Source organism: Trichechus manatus, unplaced genomic scaffold, assembly GCF_000243295.1.
Source record: "Trichechus manatus latirostris isolate Lorelei unplaced genomic scaffold, TriManLat1.0 scaffold00034, whole genome shotgun sequence".
Taxonomy (NCBI): domain Eukaryota; kingdom Metazoa; phylum Chordata; class Mammalia; order Sirenia; family Trichechidae; genus Trichechus; species Trichechus manatus.
The window spans coordinates 7,767,275-7,787,907 of record NW_004443970.1 but is presented as its reverse complement, the minus strand read 5'-3'; the positions used below and the strand labels follow the sequence as shown (position 1 = coordinate 7,787,907).

The 20,633-nt window shown below is 36.5% G+C and overlaps 1 protein-coding gene across 3 annotated transcripts in view; it reads left to right on the top strand.

Moving 5' to 3' along the window:
* RBPJ (recombination signal binding protein for immunoglobulin kappa J region) overlaps nucleotides 1-18,854 on the top strand; it is a 123,556-nt gene extending 104,702 nt beyond the window's left edge. For all 3 annotated transcript variants that reach the window (XM_023730231.1, XM_023730230.1, XM_023730232.1), the window contains 7 exons: nucleotides 6,153-6,327; nucleotides 11,532-11,669; nucleotides 11,827-11,939; nucleotides 13,970-14,110; nucleotides 15,157-15,312; nucleotides 15,670-15,773; nucleotides 15,950-18,854. In XM_023730231.1, coding sequence (XP_023585999.1) covers nucleotides 6,153-6,327; nucleotides 11,532-11,669; nucleotides 11,827-11,939; nucleotides 13,970-14,110; nucleotides 15,157-15,312; nucleotides 15,670-15,773; nucleotides 15,950-16,265 — 1,143 coding nt within the window. In that variant the 3' untranslated portion in view covers nucleotides 16,266-18,854. The remainder of the gene's footprint in view (nucleotides 1-6,152; nucleotides 6,328-11,531; nucleotides 11,670-11,826; nucleotides 11,940-13,969; nucleotides 14,111-15,156; nucleotides 15,313-15,669; nucleotides 15,774-15,949) is intronic.
* Nucleotides 18,855-20,633: the final 1,779 nt, after the last annotated feature.

Sequence of the window (20,633 nt, the reverse complement as noted above, 5' to 3'; positions counted from 1 at the left end):
TTTTTAAGCTTTCCCATTGGAATGTAATGACTTTCATTTAGACACACATTTCATTTTGCTCCGTTACTCTCCACTTTAGTACATTAATGCCCATTTTTAGAGACTTGCCTTATGTTGCAGAACACTTCCATGTTGTTGTTAGGTGCCATTGAATTGGTTCCAACTCGTAGCAGCCCTGTGTACAACAGAACAAAATACTACCCGGCCCTCTGCCATCCCCACAATCGTTACGCGTGAGCCAGTCGTTACAGCTACTGTGTCAGTCCGTCTCGCTGAGGGTCTACCTCTTTTTCACTAATCCTGTACCTTACGAATTATGTGAGACGACGTCTCGCCCCCTTCACTTCCAAGAAGCACTCTGGCCGTACTTCTTCTGAGACAGATTTATTCATTCTTCTGGCAGTCAGTGATATATTCAGTATTTTTCATAATTATACCATAATTCAAATGCAGCAGTTCTTCTTTGGTCTTCCTTATTTATTGGTATGAACTCTTCTCTGAATATCTGGTAGAATTCTCCAGTGTAGCCATCTCATCCTGGGCTTTTTTGGTGGGGGGGCAAGTTTTTTGATGATATCTTCAATCTCTTCTTTTGTAATGGTTCTGTTTAAAGTTTCTACCTCTGTATTAGTTTGGGTAGGTAGTATGCTTCTAGGTAATTTGTCCATTTCATCTTGGTTTCCAAATTTGTTGGAGTACAATGTTTCATAGTAATCAGTTATGGTCTTCTTTAACTCCGTTGGATTGGTTGTAATGTTGCTAATTTCATTTCTTAATTTGGTTTTTTGCGTCTTTTTTTTTTTTTGGTCAGTCTAGCCTGTGGTTTGTCTATTTTATTGACCTTTTTAAAGAACCAACTTCTGGTTTTGTTGGTTCTTTCTGTTGTTTTTCTATTTCATTTATTTCTGCCCTGATCTTTATTATTTCCTTTTTTCTGGTAGCTTTTGTTCTTCCTTTTCTATGTGTTCAAGTTATCGGTTTAAGTTAATGATTTTGGATCTTCCTTTTTAATGTAGGCATTTATTGCTATGAATTTCCCTCTGAGTACTGCTTTTGCTGTGTCTCAGAGGTTTTGATATGTGGTGTTTTCATTTTCATTTGATTCTAGGTAGTGTGTTATTTAGTTTCCATGCATTTATTTATTTATTTTTCCTGTTTGTGATTTCTAGCTTCATACCTGTCTTAGTTATCTCGTGCTGCTGTAACAGAAGTACTACAAGTGGATCACTTTAACAAAGACAAATTTATTCTCTCACAGTCTATTAGGTTTTAAGTCCAAATTCAGGGTGTCACCTTCAGGGGAAGACTTTCTCTCTCTGTTGGCTCTAGAGGAAGGTCTTTGTCATCAATCTTTCCCTGGTCAAGAAGCTTCTCAGACACAGGGCCCTCAGGTCTACAGGACGCACTCTGCTCCCGGTGCTACTTTCTTGGTGATATGAAGTCCCCCTGTCCCAGTCTCTTTGCTCGCTTCTCTTTCATATCTCAAAAAAGATTGGCTTAAGATACAGTCTAGCCTTGTAGAGCTCATCAACATAACTGCCACTAATCCATCTCTTTAACATCATAGTGATAGGATTTACAACACGTAGGAAAATCACATCAGACGAGAAAATGGTGAACAACCACAATACTGGGAATCATGGCCTAGCCAAATTGATGGATGTTTTTTCGGGGGACACAGTTCAATCCATGACAGTACCGTTATGGTCAGAGAAGATGCTTTGTATGATTTTAATCTTTTTAACTTTGTTGAGACTCTTTTTGTGTCCTAGCATATGGTCTGTTCTGGAAAATGATCCATGTGTGCTGGAGAAAAATGTGCATTGTTCTGATGCTGGGTGGAGTGTTTTACATATGTCAGGTCCAACTGGCTTATGGTTTTATTTAAGTTCTCAGTGTCCTTAGTGATCTTATTTTTAGATGTTTCTGTAATTGAAAGTGGTGTGTTGAACTCCCCTACTATTATTGTGGAGTTATCTGTTTCTCCTTTCATATTAGTCAGTATTTGTTTCATGTATTTTGGTGCATTGCTGTTAGGTGCGTATATATTTATAGTTGTTATGTCTTCTTGCTTGATTGACCCCTTTATTATTTGTGATGTCCTTTATCTCTTGTAATAGATTTTGATTTAAAGTCTACTTTATCTGATTTCAGTATGGCCACTCCGTTCTTTTTTTGTTCACTGGTTGCATGGAATATTTTTCTCCATCCTTTTATTTTCAGTCTGTTTTCTTATGTGTACGGTGTGTTTCTTGTAGACAGCAAAAGTATATATCGTGTTTTTTCACCCATTCTGCCACTCTCTGCCTTTTACATGGGGGCATTTAGACCATTTACATTTAAAGTTATTACTGAAAATGAAGTGTAGCCACCATTCAGTTTGGTATTTGTTTTTTGAGTTTGTTTTTTTTTGTTGTTGTTGTTTTATTCTGATTTTTCTGTTTTTGTTTGTATTTGGCTGCTTTTTTGTGATGAGTCTTTTTGCTTTCTCCCTTCCTTTCTTCTGAATGTTTTTTTCTTGGTGATTTCTTAGTGGTTACCACGTATATTCTGTTAGGCAAGTTACAACTGCAACAATGTTTAACATGACCAACAGTTAACATACAGCCTTAACATGATAAATCTATTCCTTACGTGCTCCTCCGTCTCCCATTTCTGTTGGTATGTCTCCATTAACATGGCTATACAACCTATATTCGATAAGTTTACTTTGTGCTTATTTCTTACAAACTTGATGTTGTGTTGTTTGCGGGATTTAATATTAAGTTTATTTCCTGAAAATATCATACTTGGTTCTTATGATTGCCTGTGATGTTTTGCTTTTTGAAGATCTTTCTCTCTTATTTTTTATTTATTTTTTCCCCCGTGTGTAGATATGAGTATTTATTTAATGCAGTGCTCTTGCCTTTGCATTTGGAGTACTCTCTTGAATAATACTTGTAAAGTTGGTCTGGTAGTGGCAAATTCCCAGAGCTTCTGTTTGTTTGGGAATTGATTTCCCCCTTGTTTTTGAATGACAGCTTTGCTGGGTAAAGAAGTCTTGATTGACTGTTGTTTTCACTCCGTATTTTATATATGTCATTCTGTTGTCTTCTGGTCTCTAGAATTCCTGTGGAGAAATCTGCATTGATTCTTATGAAGGACCTTGGCATGTTATATGCATTTTTCAGAATTCTCTCCTTGTCTTTGGTTTTTGAGAATTTTATTAGGATATGGTGCAGAGTTGATCTTTTTTGTGTCTCCTCATTAGGGCGGCTTGGTTCTCTGTTCGTGTCTGAGAAATTCTCTGTTGATTATCTCTTGGAAAATTGTTTCTATGCTTGTATTGTTGTCATGGTGCTCTAGGGTTCCAATAGTTCTAATATTAGATTTCTTAATTGAATCTCATTTTTCCTTTTGGGTTTGTTTGCTTTTCTTTGTTCTTTTCTCATTTCTCTTGAAACTTGGTAAGTTCAGTTATTTTGTCCTCTAGTTTGTTTAGTCTGTCTTCTGTCTGTTTGACTCTGTTGTTGAGCATTTCTGTTGTTTTTTCTAATTCAGTTGCTTTATTCTTCAGTTCCCGTAGTTCTCTTTGTCTTTTTCTGATGTTGTCAGTGTCCTTGTTGAGACTCTCATTTTGCTTGTTCTTCCATTTGTTTCCTGATCTCCGCTAGGTTTGTCTTCTGTGTGCTTTTTGCTTTCTTTAAACATTTTTAGCACTGTAGTCTGAAAATTATAAATTCTTCTCATCAGTCTGGTCTCCGTAGGAGAAATTTCCTCTTCTTCATGTCTTGCTTTTAACCGGTCCTTCTTCTCTTGTGATTTTGTGTGTTTTCCTATTTATAGTTGAACTTGGGCCATTGTGTTATCTTTATTTATTTATTTTTACTTTAAATCTTGTAATCTAGTTTTTGTGGGGAAATTTTCTGATTTAACACCCTGGTAACACAGTGGCCAAGTGTCTGGCTGCCAACTGAAAGTTTGAGTCCCTTACCTACATGCTGCTGTGTGAAAGAAAGATATGGCGGCCCTCATCTGCAAAGACTCACAGCCTTGGGAACCCCATAGGGCGGTTCCACTCTGCCCCACAGGGTCTCTGTGAGTCAGTATTGAACCTGCGGCAGTGGGCTTGGTATCTTCTCCTGAGAAGCGCTAGAGAGCATCTTAGCCTTAGGTTTTTTTCAGTGCTGATTCAGGAGTTCTGGATGCTTGATCTCTGGAATTCAATATGCATGCACTGGAGGGGAGATTTAGCTGGTCTAAGATGCTGGTGGGGCTCGACTTTGTCCTTTGGCAAAGGTGGGAGGCTTTTTATGTCTTTCCCTCACAGGTGGCCCTGCACAGGTTCTCCCATAGTGTCCTGCTGTGGGCAAGGAGCCAGTCCTTTTCCTCTGTGTCGCCCCTCAGTCTGAGGTATTCCCTTCGCCGTGTTGCCCTTGTAGTTCCTCCTTGTCCTCGTGCCCACCCATGTCAGGCCTCAGTGAGATTCAACAACAGTCTCTCGCAGCACCAGGATCTCCCTTCGCCCTCTTCCAATTGCATAGTCTGTGAACTCCCACGGCCAGTTTGCGCCGTCTGAAAAAATCAGGCTGCAGCTGCCTTTCTGTGTTGCTGAAATGTTTGGGAACTGTTTAGGATGTTGCCCAGCCCTGTTCTGAAATGGCTGCTATGAGTGAATGCTTCCAATGTTAGTAGGCAGGTTCTCCCAGCTTCTGCGTTGTCCTCGCTCCTCCTCTTCCGCACTTGTGACCTCACCTTGACTCTTTTACACCTCAGCTGCTGTCCAGAGTTCTGAGATCTCAGTCTGTGCTCGATTTTATTCGTCATTCAGTGAGTTAGTTTCTGGGGGAGTAAATGTGAGCATCCACTCTGTCATCTTGCTCCGTCCTCCCTACCCTCCTTTTTAAAAGACACATAGAACAGAGGTAGTCGTAGAAACTTGTTTAGCCTAAATTTGAAGTAGAGCATTGGTCTTTAAAGAAAAAAAAGCTGTTTCCACGTTGAAGATTTATAAAGTATGACAAATTTAGATATTTTAAATACTTAGTCTGTCCTCTAGCCTCTTTTACCCTATCGGGAAAAAGAGGGTCAATAATTTCGGCCCCTTCCTAATTCAGGGGGTCAGAGAGGTAGGATGAATTTTAGAATTGTTACATACAATTGAGGTAGTAACATTTCGAATTGTCTTTGCTGTTTTGCAAATGCTATAACTCTTATTAGGAGCCCTGGCGGTGCAATGGTTAAAGTGCTCAACTGCTAACCAAAAGATCAGCAGTTTGAACCCCCCAGCCACTCCGTGGGAGAAAGATGTGGCAGTCTGTCTGTGTAAATATTTATAGTCTTGGAAATCCTTTGGTGCAGTTCTGCTCCGTCCTGTAGGGTCACTATGAGTCAGAATCAACTTGGCGGCAGTGGGTTTGTTTTAGGGTTATAACTCTTACTTTTCAGTTACCACATTTATTTCCTGGTAAACTGATATAATACTCTTGATGCATTTATTTTCTCTAGTACCTTTAAGTTCAGTTCTTTTGATGATACTATATGAATCCTGTTGGCCAAAGTTTACCTTTTTTTAAATGTAAATAGTTCTTTATATTTATTCATATAATCCCTGTTTCTGGCTTTAGGTATTTCATACTCATTCAGTGAGACTAGCATTGTTTCTCTTAAACTTACAGGTATCTACTCTAGTGCTCAGCTATGTAAAGTAAAATATTGTATGCACTATTTTAAGAAGGGCCACTGTTAAAAAAAAAATCTTTTACTTAATTTGATTGAATTCTGATAGCCTTAGTGATATCTTTTCTTTCCAGAAAGACAAACATGAACTTTTTTTTTAAGTGTAAAACTTCTTTTTTTAAAATGTACTGCTGTAACATTGAAGGAGAATTCTGTAAAACAGATGTAGAGCTATTTGTCATAAGGAAAGACTTTTCAAAAATGGTCTTTTTGAGAGGGTTAAATGGATCACAACTTTAGTACAGACTTGATAAGGGAGACTTCGGACTTTCTTTTCAGATATCAGTTTCAGTAATTTTTACAGTAGAATTTATTAGCTGTCTATTGGAATTATTGCTGTTAAATCTGATCATACTTGGACATGACCTTTCTGAGTTGTAGGTACATAACCAAGAAGGATTTGGTGCTGTTATAACTTTGCTTTTCTTCCACAGAACTATTGCACGGCCAAAACATTGTACATATCTGATTCAGACAAGAGAAAACATTTCATGTTGTCTGTAAAGATGTTCTATGGCAACAGTGATGACATTGGTGTGTTCCTCAGCAAGCGGATAAAAGTCATCTCCAAACCTTCCAAAAAGAAGCAGTCATTGAAAAATGCTGACTGTATGTATACTTGAGTTCTCTCTCTCTCTCTTTTTTGCCCCCAACTCCCGTTGTGATTTAAGAAGAAAAATTAAACTGTTGTTTCTAATTAAAAATTGCTGTTTTGATTGCCAATTTATACTTTACTAATATACTTGTCGCCCTTAACTGCATCTGAAAATGTCACATTCAATCATTATTGCTGCTTTATTATTTAAAAAAAAAATTTTTTTTTTTTAAACTGAAAATGGACAATGCCTGGTCTAGTGAAGTGGTTCTCAGCCAGAGTTGGTTCCTTACTGTTCCCTAGGGCATTTGGAAAAATGGGAGGCTTTTTTTCCCCTTTTGTTGTCGTAGTGACTAGAAGAGGTGCTGTTGGCATTGAGTATCTTGGGCCAGTGATGCTATATAGCCTGTAGTGCATTCACCTACAAAGTCAAAAGTATACCTTTGAGAAACACTGTTATTGTGTCAGTTAGTGTTTAGAGGGCCATCTTGGGAACCTAAACACAATTTTGTAGATCTCATCAGCAAATTTTTTGACTGTCAAAGATATAATATACTAGTCTGCATAAGCTATATGCTTCATCCCCACACACTACCCCCCATTGTTTTTTTTTTAACTTTTTATAATGAAAACTTTCAAATGTACATAAAAGGGAAAAAGTAGTATGATGTAGCCATCTACCCAGCCTCAATATGTTTTACCTATTCTGTTTCATTATCTCCATCACCACTACCACCTCCTTCAATTGCTGGAATATTTTCATGTGAATGTCAGACATCTTCATTAACCAAAGTTTCTGCAATATTAACTTTTCTTTTTTTTTAAATTGTGGTGAAAATATACACAAAAAACATACACCAGTACAACAGTTTCCACATGTATAATTCTGTGACGTTGATTACATTCTTTAAGTTGTACAACCAGTCTTGCTATCCTTTTCCAAATTATTCCACCACTGTTAACATAAACTCAGTGCCCCCAAACAAAAACTCTTCCCCCTTCCTCCCACTCTGGTAACCATTAATAATCTTTGGTTTGTATATATTTGCTTATTTCATGTAAGTGAGATCATAGACTATTTGTCCTTTTGCAACTGACTTATTTCGCTCAGTATAGTGTTTTCAAGGTTCACCTATGTTGTGTCATGTATCAGGACTTCATTTCTCTTTATGGTTGAGTAATATTCCATTGTATGTATATAACACAATTTTGTTCATTCATTCTTCTGTTGATAGACATCTAGGTTATTTCCACATTTTAACTATTACGAATAGTGTCGTAGTGAACATTGGTATACATGTGTCTGTTTGCATTGTTGCTTTCAAGTCTCTTGGGGTATATACCTAAGAATGGAATAGCTGGGTCATATGAATCACCAAACTGTTTTCCACCGTGACTGTACTATTTCACATTCCCACCAGCAATGGATGGGGGTTCCTGTTTCTCCACAACTTCAACAACACCTGTTGTTTTCCTGGGTTTTTAAAATTATTTCCGTTCTAATGGGGATGAGATGGTATCTTACAGTGATTTTGATTTGCATCTCCATAATGGCTACAGGCTCACTATGAGTCAGAATTCATTTGATGGCAATGAGTTTGTTTGTTTATTTTTTAATGGCTAATGACTTTGAGCACCTTTTCATGTGCTTATTGGCCATTTGAATATCCTCTTTGGTGAAATGTCTGTTTAAGTCCTTTGCCCGTTCTTTGGATTGTCTTTTTGTTGTTAAATTGTAGAGAAGTATATAATTTAGATATTAGATCTTTATTGTTGACATTTCTTTTTAAACATAGTTAATCACCTAACAAACTTAACAGTAGTTCTTTAATGGTGGCATAGTGGTTTAAGTGCTCAGCTGCTAACTGAAAGGTCAGCAGTTCAAACCCACCAGCCACTTCAAGGGAGAAAGATGTGGCAGTCTGCTTCCGTAAAGATTACAGCCTTGGAAACCCTATGGGGCAGTTCTACTCTGTCCCTTAGGGCCTTTATGAGTCAGAATGGACTTGACAGCAGTGGCTTTACTGTCCAGTCCATGCGGATTTATCAAATTATGCCAAAAAAATGTTTTTTTTTTTTTTTTAGTGAAGTTTTACAGAACAAACTAGTTTCTCATTAAATAGTTAGTATACATGTTGTTTTATGACATTGGTTAACAGCCCCACGACATTGTCAACACTTTGCCTTCTCAACCTTGAGTTCCCTGTTATCAGTCTTCCTGTCCCCTCCTGCCTTCTAGTCCTTCCCTCTGGACTGTTGTTCCTCTTTAGTCTCGTTTTGTTTTATGGGCCTGTCTAATCTTTGGATGAAGGGTGAACCTCAGGAGTGACTTCATTTCTGAGCTAAAAGGGTGTCCAGGGGCCATACTCTCAGGGTTTCTCCAGTCTCTGTCAGGCCAGTAAGTCTGATCTTTTCTGTGAGTTAGAATTTTGTTCTGCATTTTTCTCCAGCTCTGCCTGGGATCCTCTATTGGGATCCCTGCCAGAACAGTCAGTGGTGGTAGCTGGGCACCACCTAGTTGTACTAGACTCAGTCCGGTGGAGGCCGTGATAGTTGTGGTCCATTAGTCCTTTGGACTAATGTTTCCCTTGTGTCTTTAGTTTTCTTCATTCTCATTGCTCCCAAAGGGGTGAGACCAGTGGAGTATCTTAGATGGCCGCTCACACAAAAATGTCTTTTTGATTTTTTTATAATTGGTTTGCTTACACCTGGATCCAAACAAGGTTTACACATTTTAATCTGTAATAGTTTTTCTCCTTCCCCACCCTCATCTTTTTTTCCTTCTGCCTTATTTATTCGTTGAAGAAACTGGATCATTTTACCTCTGGGGTTTCCATATTCTGGATTTGGCTGCTTACTTTCTGAGGGTATTAGTGAGCTTGTTCCTCTGTCTTTCATATTTTGCATAAACTAACTGGTAGTTAGACCTAGAGACTTTTAGAATTGACTATTACTATGTACATCCATTTGCATCAGATCAGAAGATATATAATATCTGGTTATACGACTTTTTGTCTTATTAAGATTGAGCAGTAAATTCAACCATTGTTAACCTAATGCATCTGTTACAAAGCTCCTTAGCAACGTTTAACCTAATAGTTTTAGTAGCCATTGATGATGACTGCTTAAATCCATTATTTCATTCAGGGCTGTAAAATGGTGATTTTCTAGTTCTTTTATTCATAACTCCTGCATTTGTTAACTGATTTTTTTTCTACAAGGGGGATCATTGCCATATCAGCTATTTGGTTACCTCACATGTAGTCTGCAGAGAAAAGCAGGATAAATGCTTGATTCTTTTACTAATTTGCAGAATAACGAGTTGATACTATAGTATTCTTCAGAGGTGACCAATGAGGTTTTAGGTTTTTATTATTATTGTTTCCTTTTACTATGAACGCAGGTTTCTTTTTTTTTTTTTTTTTGGTTTGTTTTTGAACATATAGATTCTTATATATTGGATGTGTTTTAATCCACTCAGTCATTATTATTTTTTACTTTATATTACAGAAAATTTCAAACGTATGCCAAAGTAACAGTTGCATAATTAAATAAAACCTCTTGTGTTAGTACTTTAACAGTGATCTTAATTTCAAGCCAGTCTTGTTTCGTCTTCATCTATACCCCATCTCACCCCTATTCCCCTCCCCAGTTTAGTTTATTGTAAATCTCAGACATCATATTGTCTGTAAATATTTCTGTGTATCACTGAAAGATAGGATCTCTTGATTTTTACTATAATCACAATACCAGATCACATAAATACAACTATACAAGGAAATAATTTCTTAGTTTCATCAAATATCCAGCCAGTATTAAAAAATGTCATTTTTTATTAGTTTGTTTGAATCAAAATTTGAATAAAATGCACCACATATATGTATTGTGTTGACATAACCTTTAAGTATTCTGTAATCAATGAATTCATTCTTCTCTCTCGCTCACACACACTCGAAATGTATTTATTCAAGAGGCTGAGTAGACTGAGTCATCTGGCCATTAGAGATTTCCACATACTGGATTTTGCTGATTGCATTCCCTTTGTGTAGTTTAATGTATCTTCTATAACTTGGGAGTTAATCTAGAAGCTTGATCAGATTTAAGGTTGTTTATTCTTTTATTTTTTGTTGGAGGTAGGGCAAAGCCTACTTCATGGGTGGCGGTGTGCTCTTTTATCAAGAGACATAGATCATGTATTCAGACTGGTATATTCAAGTCAAATGTAAGATCACAGGGCTTTACTTAACCTCTTTAACTTTGTATTTGAATGTAAGTTTCTTGATGTCAGAAAACATAATTTTGTTTTTAGGCGGTTTTTCTGCTTATATAGATGTGTTCTGTCATGAAACTTCAAGCAATACAATACTTAAAGGTATTTAGAAGAAAGCAGAATTCTCTAGAATGATAATATCCAGAGGCAATTACTGTCGACTTTGATAAACATCCTTCTAGACCCTTCTCTGTGCATAATTCCATATGATTGGATGCAAGCACACAACAACACACATGCAATCTTATATAAAATTATGTATTTACCTGAATGGAACCACAGTGTACATAGTGTTGTATACCTTGCTTTTTCATTCAGTGATATTCCAGGGAGATATTTTCTTACCAGTGAATTTAGATATACATCATTCATTTAAATAGGTAACTGGTGTTATAATTTATTTAATTATAAACTAATGATTATAAAAGAAAGAGCCTAGATGGTGCAAGCATTTGCAGTTAGCTGCTAACCTAAAGGCTGGCAGTTTGAGCCCACCCAGTGGCTCCGGAGATTACGGCCCAGAAAGCTCTATGGAGGAGTTCTGCTCTCACACACGGGGTCGCCATGAGTCGAACAACTCAAAGTCAGCTAACAAGAACAATTAATAAATGTTGCACTTTTTTTTTTTTTTTTAATTTTTAAAATACTTTTTCCTCTAACGAACGGCACTACATTAAACATACTATGTAGCTCTTATTTAAAAATGACTTTAAAGGACATATTTGGCATCCTTAGTTTGGCAGAAAAAGTTTCGTTGACTTTATTTTTGCATCATCTGTATTTCCTTGGAAGAGCAAAAGATTTGTTAACAGAACCAATTAACCTGTTAAATTATAATAGAGAATACTGGTAATCATAACTTGCTAAGTAAAAGTCCTTTCTGAGTCTCCCCCATTTCCCCACAAAAACCAAAACACCACATAAATTGGAGCTGCTTTTTCTTTGCAGTGTGCATTGCATCAGGAACAAAGGTGGCTCTGTTTAATCGACTTCGATCCCAGACAGTTAGTACCAGATACTTGCATGTAGAAGGAGGTAATTTCCATGCCAGTTCACAGCAGTGGGGAGCATTTTACATTCATCTCTGTGAGTATAAAAAACATGTATTTGATGCTTTTGGTGTGAAGCTGTTAAATTCCTTTTGATAATGAGACCTGTGGCTATATTAGATTTTGTCATTTTCCTATGTAGATAATGATTTCTAAAAGAGAAATAATTTGATCTCTTTGTCCATCCGCTGCAGTGGATGATGACGAATCAGAAGGAGAAGAGTTTACAGTCCGCGATGGCTACATCCACTATGGACAGACAGTCAAACTTGTGTGTTCTGTGACTGGCATGGCACTCCCAAGATTGGTATGGCTCCTCTTTGGCTTTAGTAATTTAAGTAATAAAAATTAATTCTTACAACAGGAGAGCCACATTCATATGTAAAAATGCATCTCAATTTCATACTTTAATTTAACAAGGCATTGGTCCATAGTCACTGCTCCTTGTAATTGACACATATCCCACCTTATGTTACAAATGCTTTAAGGCAGTTGATCAATTTTTATGAATGTATTTTTAATGACTTCCTGTGATACTGTTTCTAATAAATTATAGTAGTTTATTTCCTTTTTGAATGTATATCTGAAAATGTTCAATAGAGGGCACTACAAATTACATTATGATTTCTTAACCATTTTTTCATTTTTTTTACGACACTTGCTATATCCCAACATAGGACCAACTTTCCAAAAGCATAGAAATTCTCATTTATTTTAAAATATATGCATAATTTTTATTAGCTTACTCTCCCACAAGAAGATAGATTTATTAACAATTATGTAACATTGGTATTTCTTACTCTGGGAAGGAGGCATAGTGTTTGGGGCTTTTGGTTCACTAGGAAGATCTTGAAACTGTAAAAACTACTTGTCTTTGTAAAAATAAAAACTAAAGCTCCCCTTCACCCCCCGTTTCTCACCTTTTGTGGAACAGAATATAGTTCAGCTATATTAAAGATGAAGGTCACTGACTGACAAGCAAATTTGATTGAAGGTCAGGTTGAGAGGGTTGGGGGAGTGAAAGAACATTTAGCATTACTGTTCCCAAGCATGCTTTATTTTTAATTCTTTGCTGAAATGTTTTCTTGACTTATATTTTCTGGGGCTGTTTCAGCAGAGGTTGGGTTGATGTATAACCATTTATGTAAATACTACATCATTTCTTTGTTTTTATATTTTTCCTTTTTTGTTTTATTTTTCTATATTATGCTTGTACAAGGTGATTTTATTACCTAGCTCAGTTTAATAAGCTAAAATATGCGAAGGGTAGTAATATTAAATGTATGAAACCTTGAAACTGGGGCAAATTATAAAAAGAGGTCCATAGGGAAGGAAGAATGGACCAGTGGAAAGAAAGAAGCAAACACCAAAACCAAACCACATCAACTTTTACTTGTTCTTCTCATCTCATTCGTTATATGCCACTGTCTTCTGAGGATGTTGTTTATTTGCTTTGGCAGTAAATGCTTATATTACAGAAGCACAATTTCAGAAGCTTATGCCTCTGATCAGATGCACTTGTACTAAAACAAGTGGGATAGCAACAGTGTACATACGAACTACTTGGAAGACAGACCGAATGCTTAAAATACTGTTTTTACTTACAGTTTTATGTAAAGTACCGGTAGTCTGCCTTACTTGAAAGTCATCTTTTAATTAATATTTTTGACACCTGAAGCTATGTGGCTGATTATAACTGCAGACTTCTGAAAAGAACAACTTGACAGTTAAAAATGTTTCTGATCACCATGTTGGACACAACCAATTCGTATCAGACAAATAATACCTATGAAACAAATGACTGGAATATCCCCGCTTAGTAAATAAAGCCTTTCCTTCAATTAAGGACATAGCTAAGACCTAATCATTGTAACTTCCCTAACTAGCAATTCTCTAACTGCCTTTAAAAACCCGGTACAAGCACTGCTTAAACAAGCTCTTTTTTTTGGATGCTTTCTTTTCACGAGCTGCTCCTTACTCAGGAAACCCTGTTAACTCTAATTAACTTGTTAATCCAGTTTTTCCTTTCAGTAAGTGTCTGCACTACCTAGCACACCCACAGTAGAGTTTTAGAGATGGTGAATGTGCTGCCAGTTTTCTCTTTGATGTTGGGATATCTGTCATTGTATGTTATTGGAAAGATTGTCTGAACCTTGCTACTCAAAGTAGATCAGCAGCATTAATATAGCCTGGGAGCTTGTTAGAAATGCAGAATGTAAGGCCCAACTGTGATGTGTTATTGTATAGTGTATACTTTCTGTACTCATAATAGTGATAAAGGTGAAAATTCTCACTTTTATGTGGATTATCTTTTATTTTTTAATTGTCAAAATACAGATAATTAGGAAAGTTGACAAGCAGACTGCCTTATTGGATGCAGATGATCCTGTGTCACAACTCCATAAATGTGCATTTTACCTTAAGGATACAGAAAGAATGTACTTGTGCCTTTCTCAAGAAAGAATAATCCAATTTCAGGTGAGTTCGTAAATTACTGGTGAAATCTAAAATGTGCAAACTATTAAGAAATACGAAACTCTCATTTCATGTTAATTGTATCCAAGTACATGAAGCTGTATTCAGGTATTTATCTCCAGTCCAAGAATCCTTAACACACGTGGTCCGCAGACAAAGATGACAAACATCTTACCTCAGGGAATAACTCAAAATTCTGAAAAAGTTCTCAGAGAAACAGTTTCAGGGTTCTTAATCTGTGGAACAGAGTGTCCCCTCAGAATATCCAAGAACAGATTTAAGATGTTCAGTGAATCTTCTGAAATTGTGTGCAAACATTGTGTATAGATGTGCACGTTCTTCTGGGGAAGGTTCGTAATTTTCACCAGATTTACATTGAGGTCTCCCAAGATTGTAATGATGACATGTTTCGAAAGCTATTTTTAAACTACATTTTTCCCAGAAGGTTTTCATGAGGACATATGACATGAGCAAATGATTCAGCAGGGTAGTTATAGTTTTATGCGAAACTCTTATAGGCAGTTGGAGGCATGTTCCAGAGAGATGAGTACACACAGTCATTCTCAGCCCAGCATTGATGGGCATGCTGAGCCCCCAGGCTAGGTGTTTGAAGCTTGGGCTTGCCAGTTCAGATCTTGGTTTTCTCCTGCTGAAAGTGCATATCTAGCTGCTCTCTAAGCATGAGGGCCTTCTAGTCTCTCTCTTTCCTAGGGGACTATAAAGAGTTGTAAACAGCTGTTACATCATAGATACTGATCTTTTATTAAAGAAATTGTTCAGTTACTGATATACTCTTAATGGTTATTCTAAATGTTATTGTTATCTACTATGATGTCACAGAAATATTGTGTGTTACATGAAAGCTGTTCTACAGAGGGTTTCCATATTGATATTTTGCCTCAGTTTATTTAGGGATTGGCAAAGCACCATGCTTTGGGAAGTTTCTATTAATTATTACTGAATTCTGTCCTGTAAGTGTTAACTATGCTAAAATTCTTTTATACTGCAGGTATATAAAACTCACTTTCTAAACATTTTTTCTTCACAAGGCCACTCCATGCCCAAAAGAACCAAATAAAGAGATGATCAATGATGGAGCTTCATGGACAATCATTAGTACAGACAAGGCAGAGTATACGTTTTACGAGGGGATGGGCCCTGTCCTTGCCCCAGTCACACCTGTGCCTGTCGTAGAAAGTCTTCAGGTGAGATCACTTATTCACAAGTTGGCTTTTAGCTCTCTGTAACTGCTCTCAGCTATGACTTTTAGCATAATTTTTTTTCTGAATAATTTTGATTTTGCTCCAAATCCTTGTGATTGGAAAATTTTGTTACACACCATTTGTTGATAAGAAATGAAAATAACAAGGGATATGCTTATAGGTATGAGAAATTTAAATTTAGTTGCTGACCTTAAGATGTTTGAGCTTTGTCATTTGAAAGAAGCATTTTAATTATTATTATTATTTGCAAATAATAGTTGTATCAGAAACTGACTTGTGTACTTCAATGAAAAAATGCCAGGTTTTCTCAGTGCTATTCTGATTTTCTGTGAATTGCAGTTGAATGGCGGTGGGGATGTCGCCATGCTTGAACTAACAGGACAAAATTTCACTCCAAATTTACGAGTGTGGTTTGGGGATGTGGAAGCTGAAACTATGTACAGGTATTTGATATAACTTCTTACATCATCCAGAATTTTTGAGGAGGGTGGACGCAGGAGATTTCTTGGTTAATCCTGACATTGATAAGAATGTGTTAAGCAACCTTGTTTTAAATCTCATTTCTAAAATTTGCCTTGATTTTTAAAGTGCTTTTAAGTTACTTATTTTTCTTCCTTAGATGTGGAGAGAGTATGCTCTGTGTTGTCCCAGACATTTCTGCATTCCGAGAAGGTTGGAGGTGGGTCCGGCAGCCAGTCCAAGTTCCAGTAACTTTGGTCCGTAATGATGGAATCATTTATTCCACCAGCCTTACCTTTACCTACACACCAGAACCAGGGCCACGGCCACACTGCAGTGCAGCAGGAGCAATACTTCGAGCCAATTCAAGCCAAGTGCCCCCTAATGAATCAAACACAAACAGCGAGGGAAGTTACACAAATGTCAGCACAAATTCCACCAGTGTCACATCGTCGACAGCAACAGTGGTGTCCTAACTACCGTCTTCTTTGCTAGGACTTAACCTGACTTGAGTGCTGCAAAAAGTTGACAAAAAAAAAAAAAAGGAAAGAGAAAAAGTGAACAATCTTTTGTGGTTTCTTGGGAAAACTTTTCATATCAGGTGATCCTGTTCAGAAACCCCGTTACCTGCAAATGCTGATTTGAAATGCAGAAGCCACAGTAAAACAAAACCATCAAAATGTAAAAACTCTATTGGAAATTGATTTTTTTCAGCTGTTTTTATTTGGTTGGTTGGTTGGTTTTTGTTTGGTTTTGTTTGAATGGGCAAGAAATAGAAATGTGGCTGGAATAAAACTTAAGCAAACTAGAAGACACAAACCTAACATAGTTTTTATGGACCAAGGAACTTGTATAAGCTTTAGTAAAAGGTACATGTTCACCATACCTTTTTTATATTACAGTATATAGTACACCTTTTGTTACCAAATAGGTTGTTCCCCTGCGCCCACTTTGAGCTTTTGCTCTAAAGTACCTTCAGGTTCCAAGCCTGACCATGCTTGTTTAATCTAATTACCATACTCTTCCAGGTTTTTTTGGTCTAAGGCCAGAACCATTTTTTGTTTTGTTTTGTTTTTTAAGCTGAAGTTATGACTTTTCATGAATTGAAATTGTTTAGATTTCAGCAAGTCAAATCTTGTAAAGGCCTGCATATTTTTTTTTAAGATTATATGAAGTCTGTGCAAAAGCTTTAAAAAATGCCTCTGCCTTGCCTGCAATACATGCAATGTACGTTAACTTAGTCTCTATTCTCAGACACTGTTGTTAGTTATTTCTGTGTTTTCTTTTTTATTTTAAATGTATTTATGGTGGTAATTCAAGAGGTTCTACCATTTACATGAAATTAAATGTGGCCATTTAGTCATTAATGAGTCAGTGGCACAGAACCTGTTGGTATTAGAAGGGTTCTCTCCCCTTTTCCCATACATAAATGCATCTGTGTTCCAGGATTTGTTCAGGTTTTTTTTCTCTCTTAATCTTGTACATAACTTGTATTATGTGTAAGTTAAACATTTTATTTTGAACTTGGAATCTTCCCAGTGATTTCATTCAGCAGGGTGTTTTCTGCCTTGTTGGCATATGGAAAAATATCATGAGAAGTGTTTGCTACCAGTTGGGTAGATGGTGCCCCTATTGTATAATGAGGAAAATCTCAGCAAAAGCATGTTTTTATTATCTTTACCTTTTTTTTTTTTTTTTTGTAGCCTAGGCCAAAACATCATTATACTCTTAAAACATGCCTTTATTACGTGTTAAACTGAAATAGCTGGAAGACAGTACAGTACTTTAGAAACAGAGTTGTAAGATTATAAAAATGCAAATGTAACTTATGTCTCCATTTCTCTCCCCCTTTTTTTGTCTTCTCTCCCCAGTACTGAGCATCTCCAATCCTGTATGTACTCTCAGTTCCCACAAATGCCTCCCATTTAGAAAATGTTTCTTTTCCATTCAGTTAAGATTGGTTGCATTCAGATTTATGTTGGCCTTGCATGCCCAGCTTGCCATTTTTACATTGCTCGCATTCTTGCACTTTGATTATGGCTTTGTTTGGTTTCTTAGAAATTGCAGCAGACTTATTGGACTACATTTAGCACGAGAACCACGTGTGTAATTTTGTAGGACACAGTCTAGTAATACAATCATCCTTCTTAGAGTAAAAACTACCTCTAGATTGTGGTAAGCTTTTACTGTCCCATAAAACAGGAGCCACAAGTACCTTACGAGTGCAAAACCATAATTTCCTACAGTGTTTCCATACAGAACGTTTGTCTTTCTGGTGTCCTGGGTTATTTTGGTAATGTTTCCATCTGTAGACTTAAAAAAAGTCATTATCAGTGCATCTTTCTCTTTAATTTCAGCTTTGCTGTCTTCGTCATTCACTATTGTGTTCAGACTATGCCACTGTAATGCAATTTCTAATATCTTTTAACTTCTTCCTCAGTTTTTAAGGTAGAGTTCATTTGTGAAACATGGTAGGTGGTTAAATCAAAATTATTGTGGTTTTCTCTTACTGCAAGCCTTTTTAAGTACCCACCCATAGGCTTCAGAATACTATTTAGCCTTCTGTTTTCAAATCTGCTCTAGTCACTAGCTTCTCTCTTATGAACTAATTTTGCCTCACTCCTTAAATCTGTTTCAGTGAACAAGGGCAGAACTCATTGTGGCCTTATCTTTGTTTTAACTGTTTACTGGCTTTTACTTGCAGACTTGCTTATTTATGAGTGGTAGTTATTCTCTCTGTTAGTCATAGAAGTAGTCATTACACAGTGCTTTTGTTCAGAGTGTGGAAATACTTTCAGTGCTGCTTTACTTTTAATGGGCCACACATTTCCTCCACTTCCTAGGTTTGGTATTTAGTTGAGAAATTATATTAAATTAACCAATAACAGATGAGATGCTTTTTAAGAACAAGCTATTCCATACCAAGCTTTGCAGCTCAGAATAATTTTTCAAGTTCATGGCTTTATGAAAATGAACTTTTGTTTAATGTTTATATCTTATTTTTTTTAATAAGATAATCTTGAAGTATTAGACTGTAAATCCTTTCCTGTTTTTTTTTTTTGAAAAGTCCAAGAATGTACTTACATAGGCATTTTCCCCGTCTGTTTTATAAAATGCCATTCTACATACTGCAGACTAAAGTGTGAAATGATTTGTCTGTAGTAGCTTATTCTTTATCAGTAGTTTTTTTTTTTTTTTTTTTTCTGTCAGCTGTTTTAAAAAAAAATCCTTTTCATGGATTTGTGAATCATTTTTGGTGTATAATTGATAGGAGCCTTGCCCTCCAGGTAACATGGAACATATCCCCTTCCCCAGTAGTGGCATTCTTAGAGATGTTGGCCATTTGCTGGCATAAAGACTCTTAGAATGGTGAATGCTTCAGTTCACATTCTGAGTTCTTTTTTAAAATTCTGTTCAACAAGTGTTTCTTTATGCTCTCATGATTCTATGCAATATCTAAAAATGTGCATGGAAGCTGAGCCTGTGATCCAGTGAGTTTTTATTAGCTCCATTGAAGTTATCACATAGATTGGGAAGGCAAGCTAACGTCTGTAAACGTAGAATGCCCTTTATATTTTGAATGATTTCAGAGTTGAACACTAGCATAATACTTAACCTGCTGCTGACTTTTCTTAGACTGTGGCAACTAAAGGCACCCCATATATGATTAATTAGTGAAATATTTGTCACTCTCACTTCACAGACTCATTTGTGATAACTGGTTAGTTTTTTCAAAGTTTTTGGGGCTCCCCCCCCCCCAATGAAACTGGTACCATCTGTGCCGTCACAGAAAATTTCCAGTGCAGTTTTTAAGAACAAAACTAACTAGCTATTCATGTTTAACCAGATAATCCACAGGGGATTTCTTTTTGAAACTAAGTGCTATTCACTTATTAACCAAGTTACTTAAACTTTTGATTTCAAAAGCAGCTGTGTTTCTGATGAGTACTGAACAAATGTGTGTAATTTTCTGTGCCAGACTTTTGACTTTGTTTTCAAGCACTGTAATGTGGGATGGATGGTTAGAAACAATAATATATTAGGGTTTCTATTTAACCCTTTCAGGACTGAACTGTATCTCCTTTTATTAATTTTTCCCTGTGTCGTGATAAATGTTTGCCAGCAGTCAGTACTGTGTTGGTTCAGATGTAGGTTTATATGCTCATTTTTAGCTTATTTCTTGTACCTTGCAGCATGCTGTACGCATTCAGTCCTTAAGGGGTTTATTTTACAAACTGTGCGCCTGTAAGGTTTATTAGCAATAAGATAGAAAATTGAGCAAATTTATACCATAATTTTGTAGGAAAAAAAAAAAGAATCTGCTCAGTCCCATATTTCATCCATGAAAAACCTGCAATATGGGCAGTTTCAAGGAATAAATAAAAATGAAATGTAAACCATTGTAAAAGTCTTTTGTTGACTATGCCTGATGCATGTATTACCATCTTTGATTTCAGAATACTTCATAAAGGTAAAATTAAATTCCGTATAACAGTTTGTGTGTTTACAGCCTTGCCTTGCCATCTACATCACATAAAATGATAGCTGTGTTAATTTCCTTTTTAATGTTTTTAATTAAGTAGTGCTTTAAAGAGAGATGTGGTGGAGGGTTGTTTTTTTTTTTCCTCCCATGTGAATGGGGAAAGGGGCTGTGTCACTCACTGGGCTCTCTCCCAATTCTGGATCATTTAAAGCTGATCTCAACAAAATTGGAGAGTATTATTTAGCAACAGCTTGCTCTTCCAATATCAGGTTGTCGTCTGGTCTGGTGTTCAAAAGATCATACAGCATATGTTATATATAAGAACATATATGATCCAATCCCTTATTGTAAATAGTACATG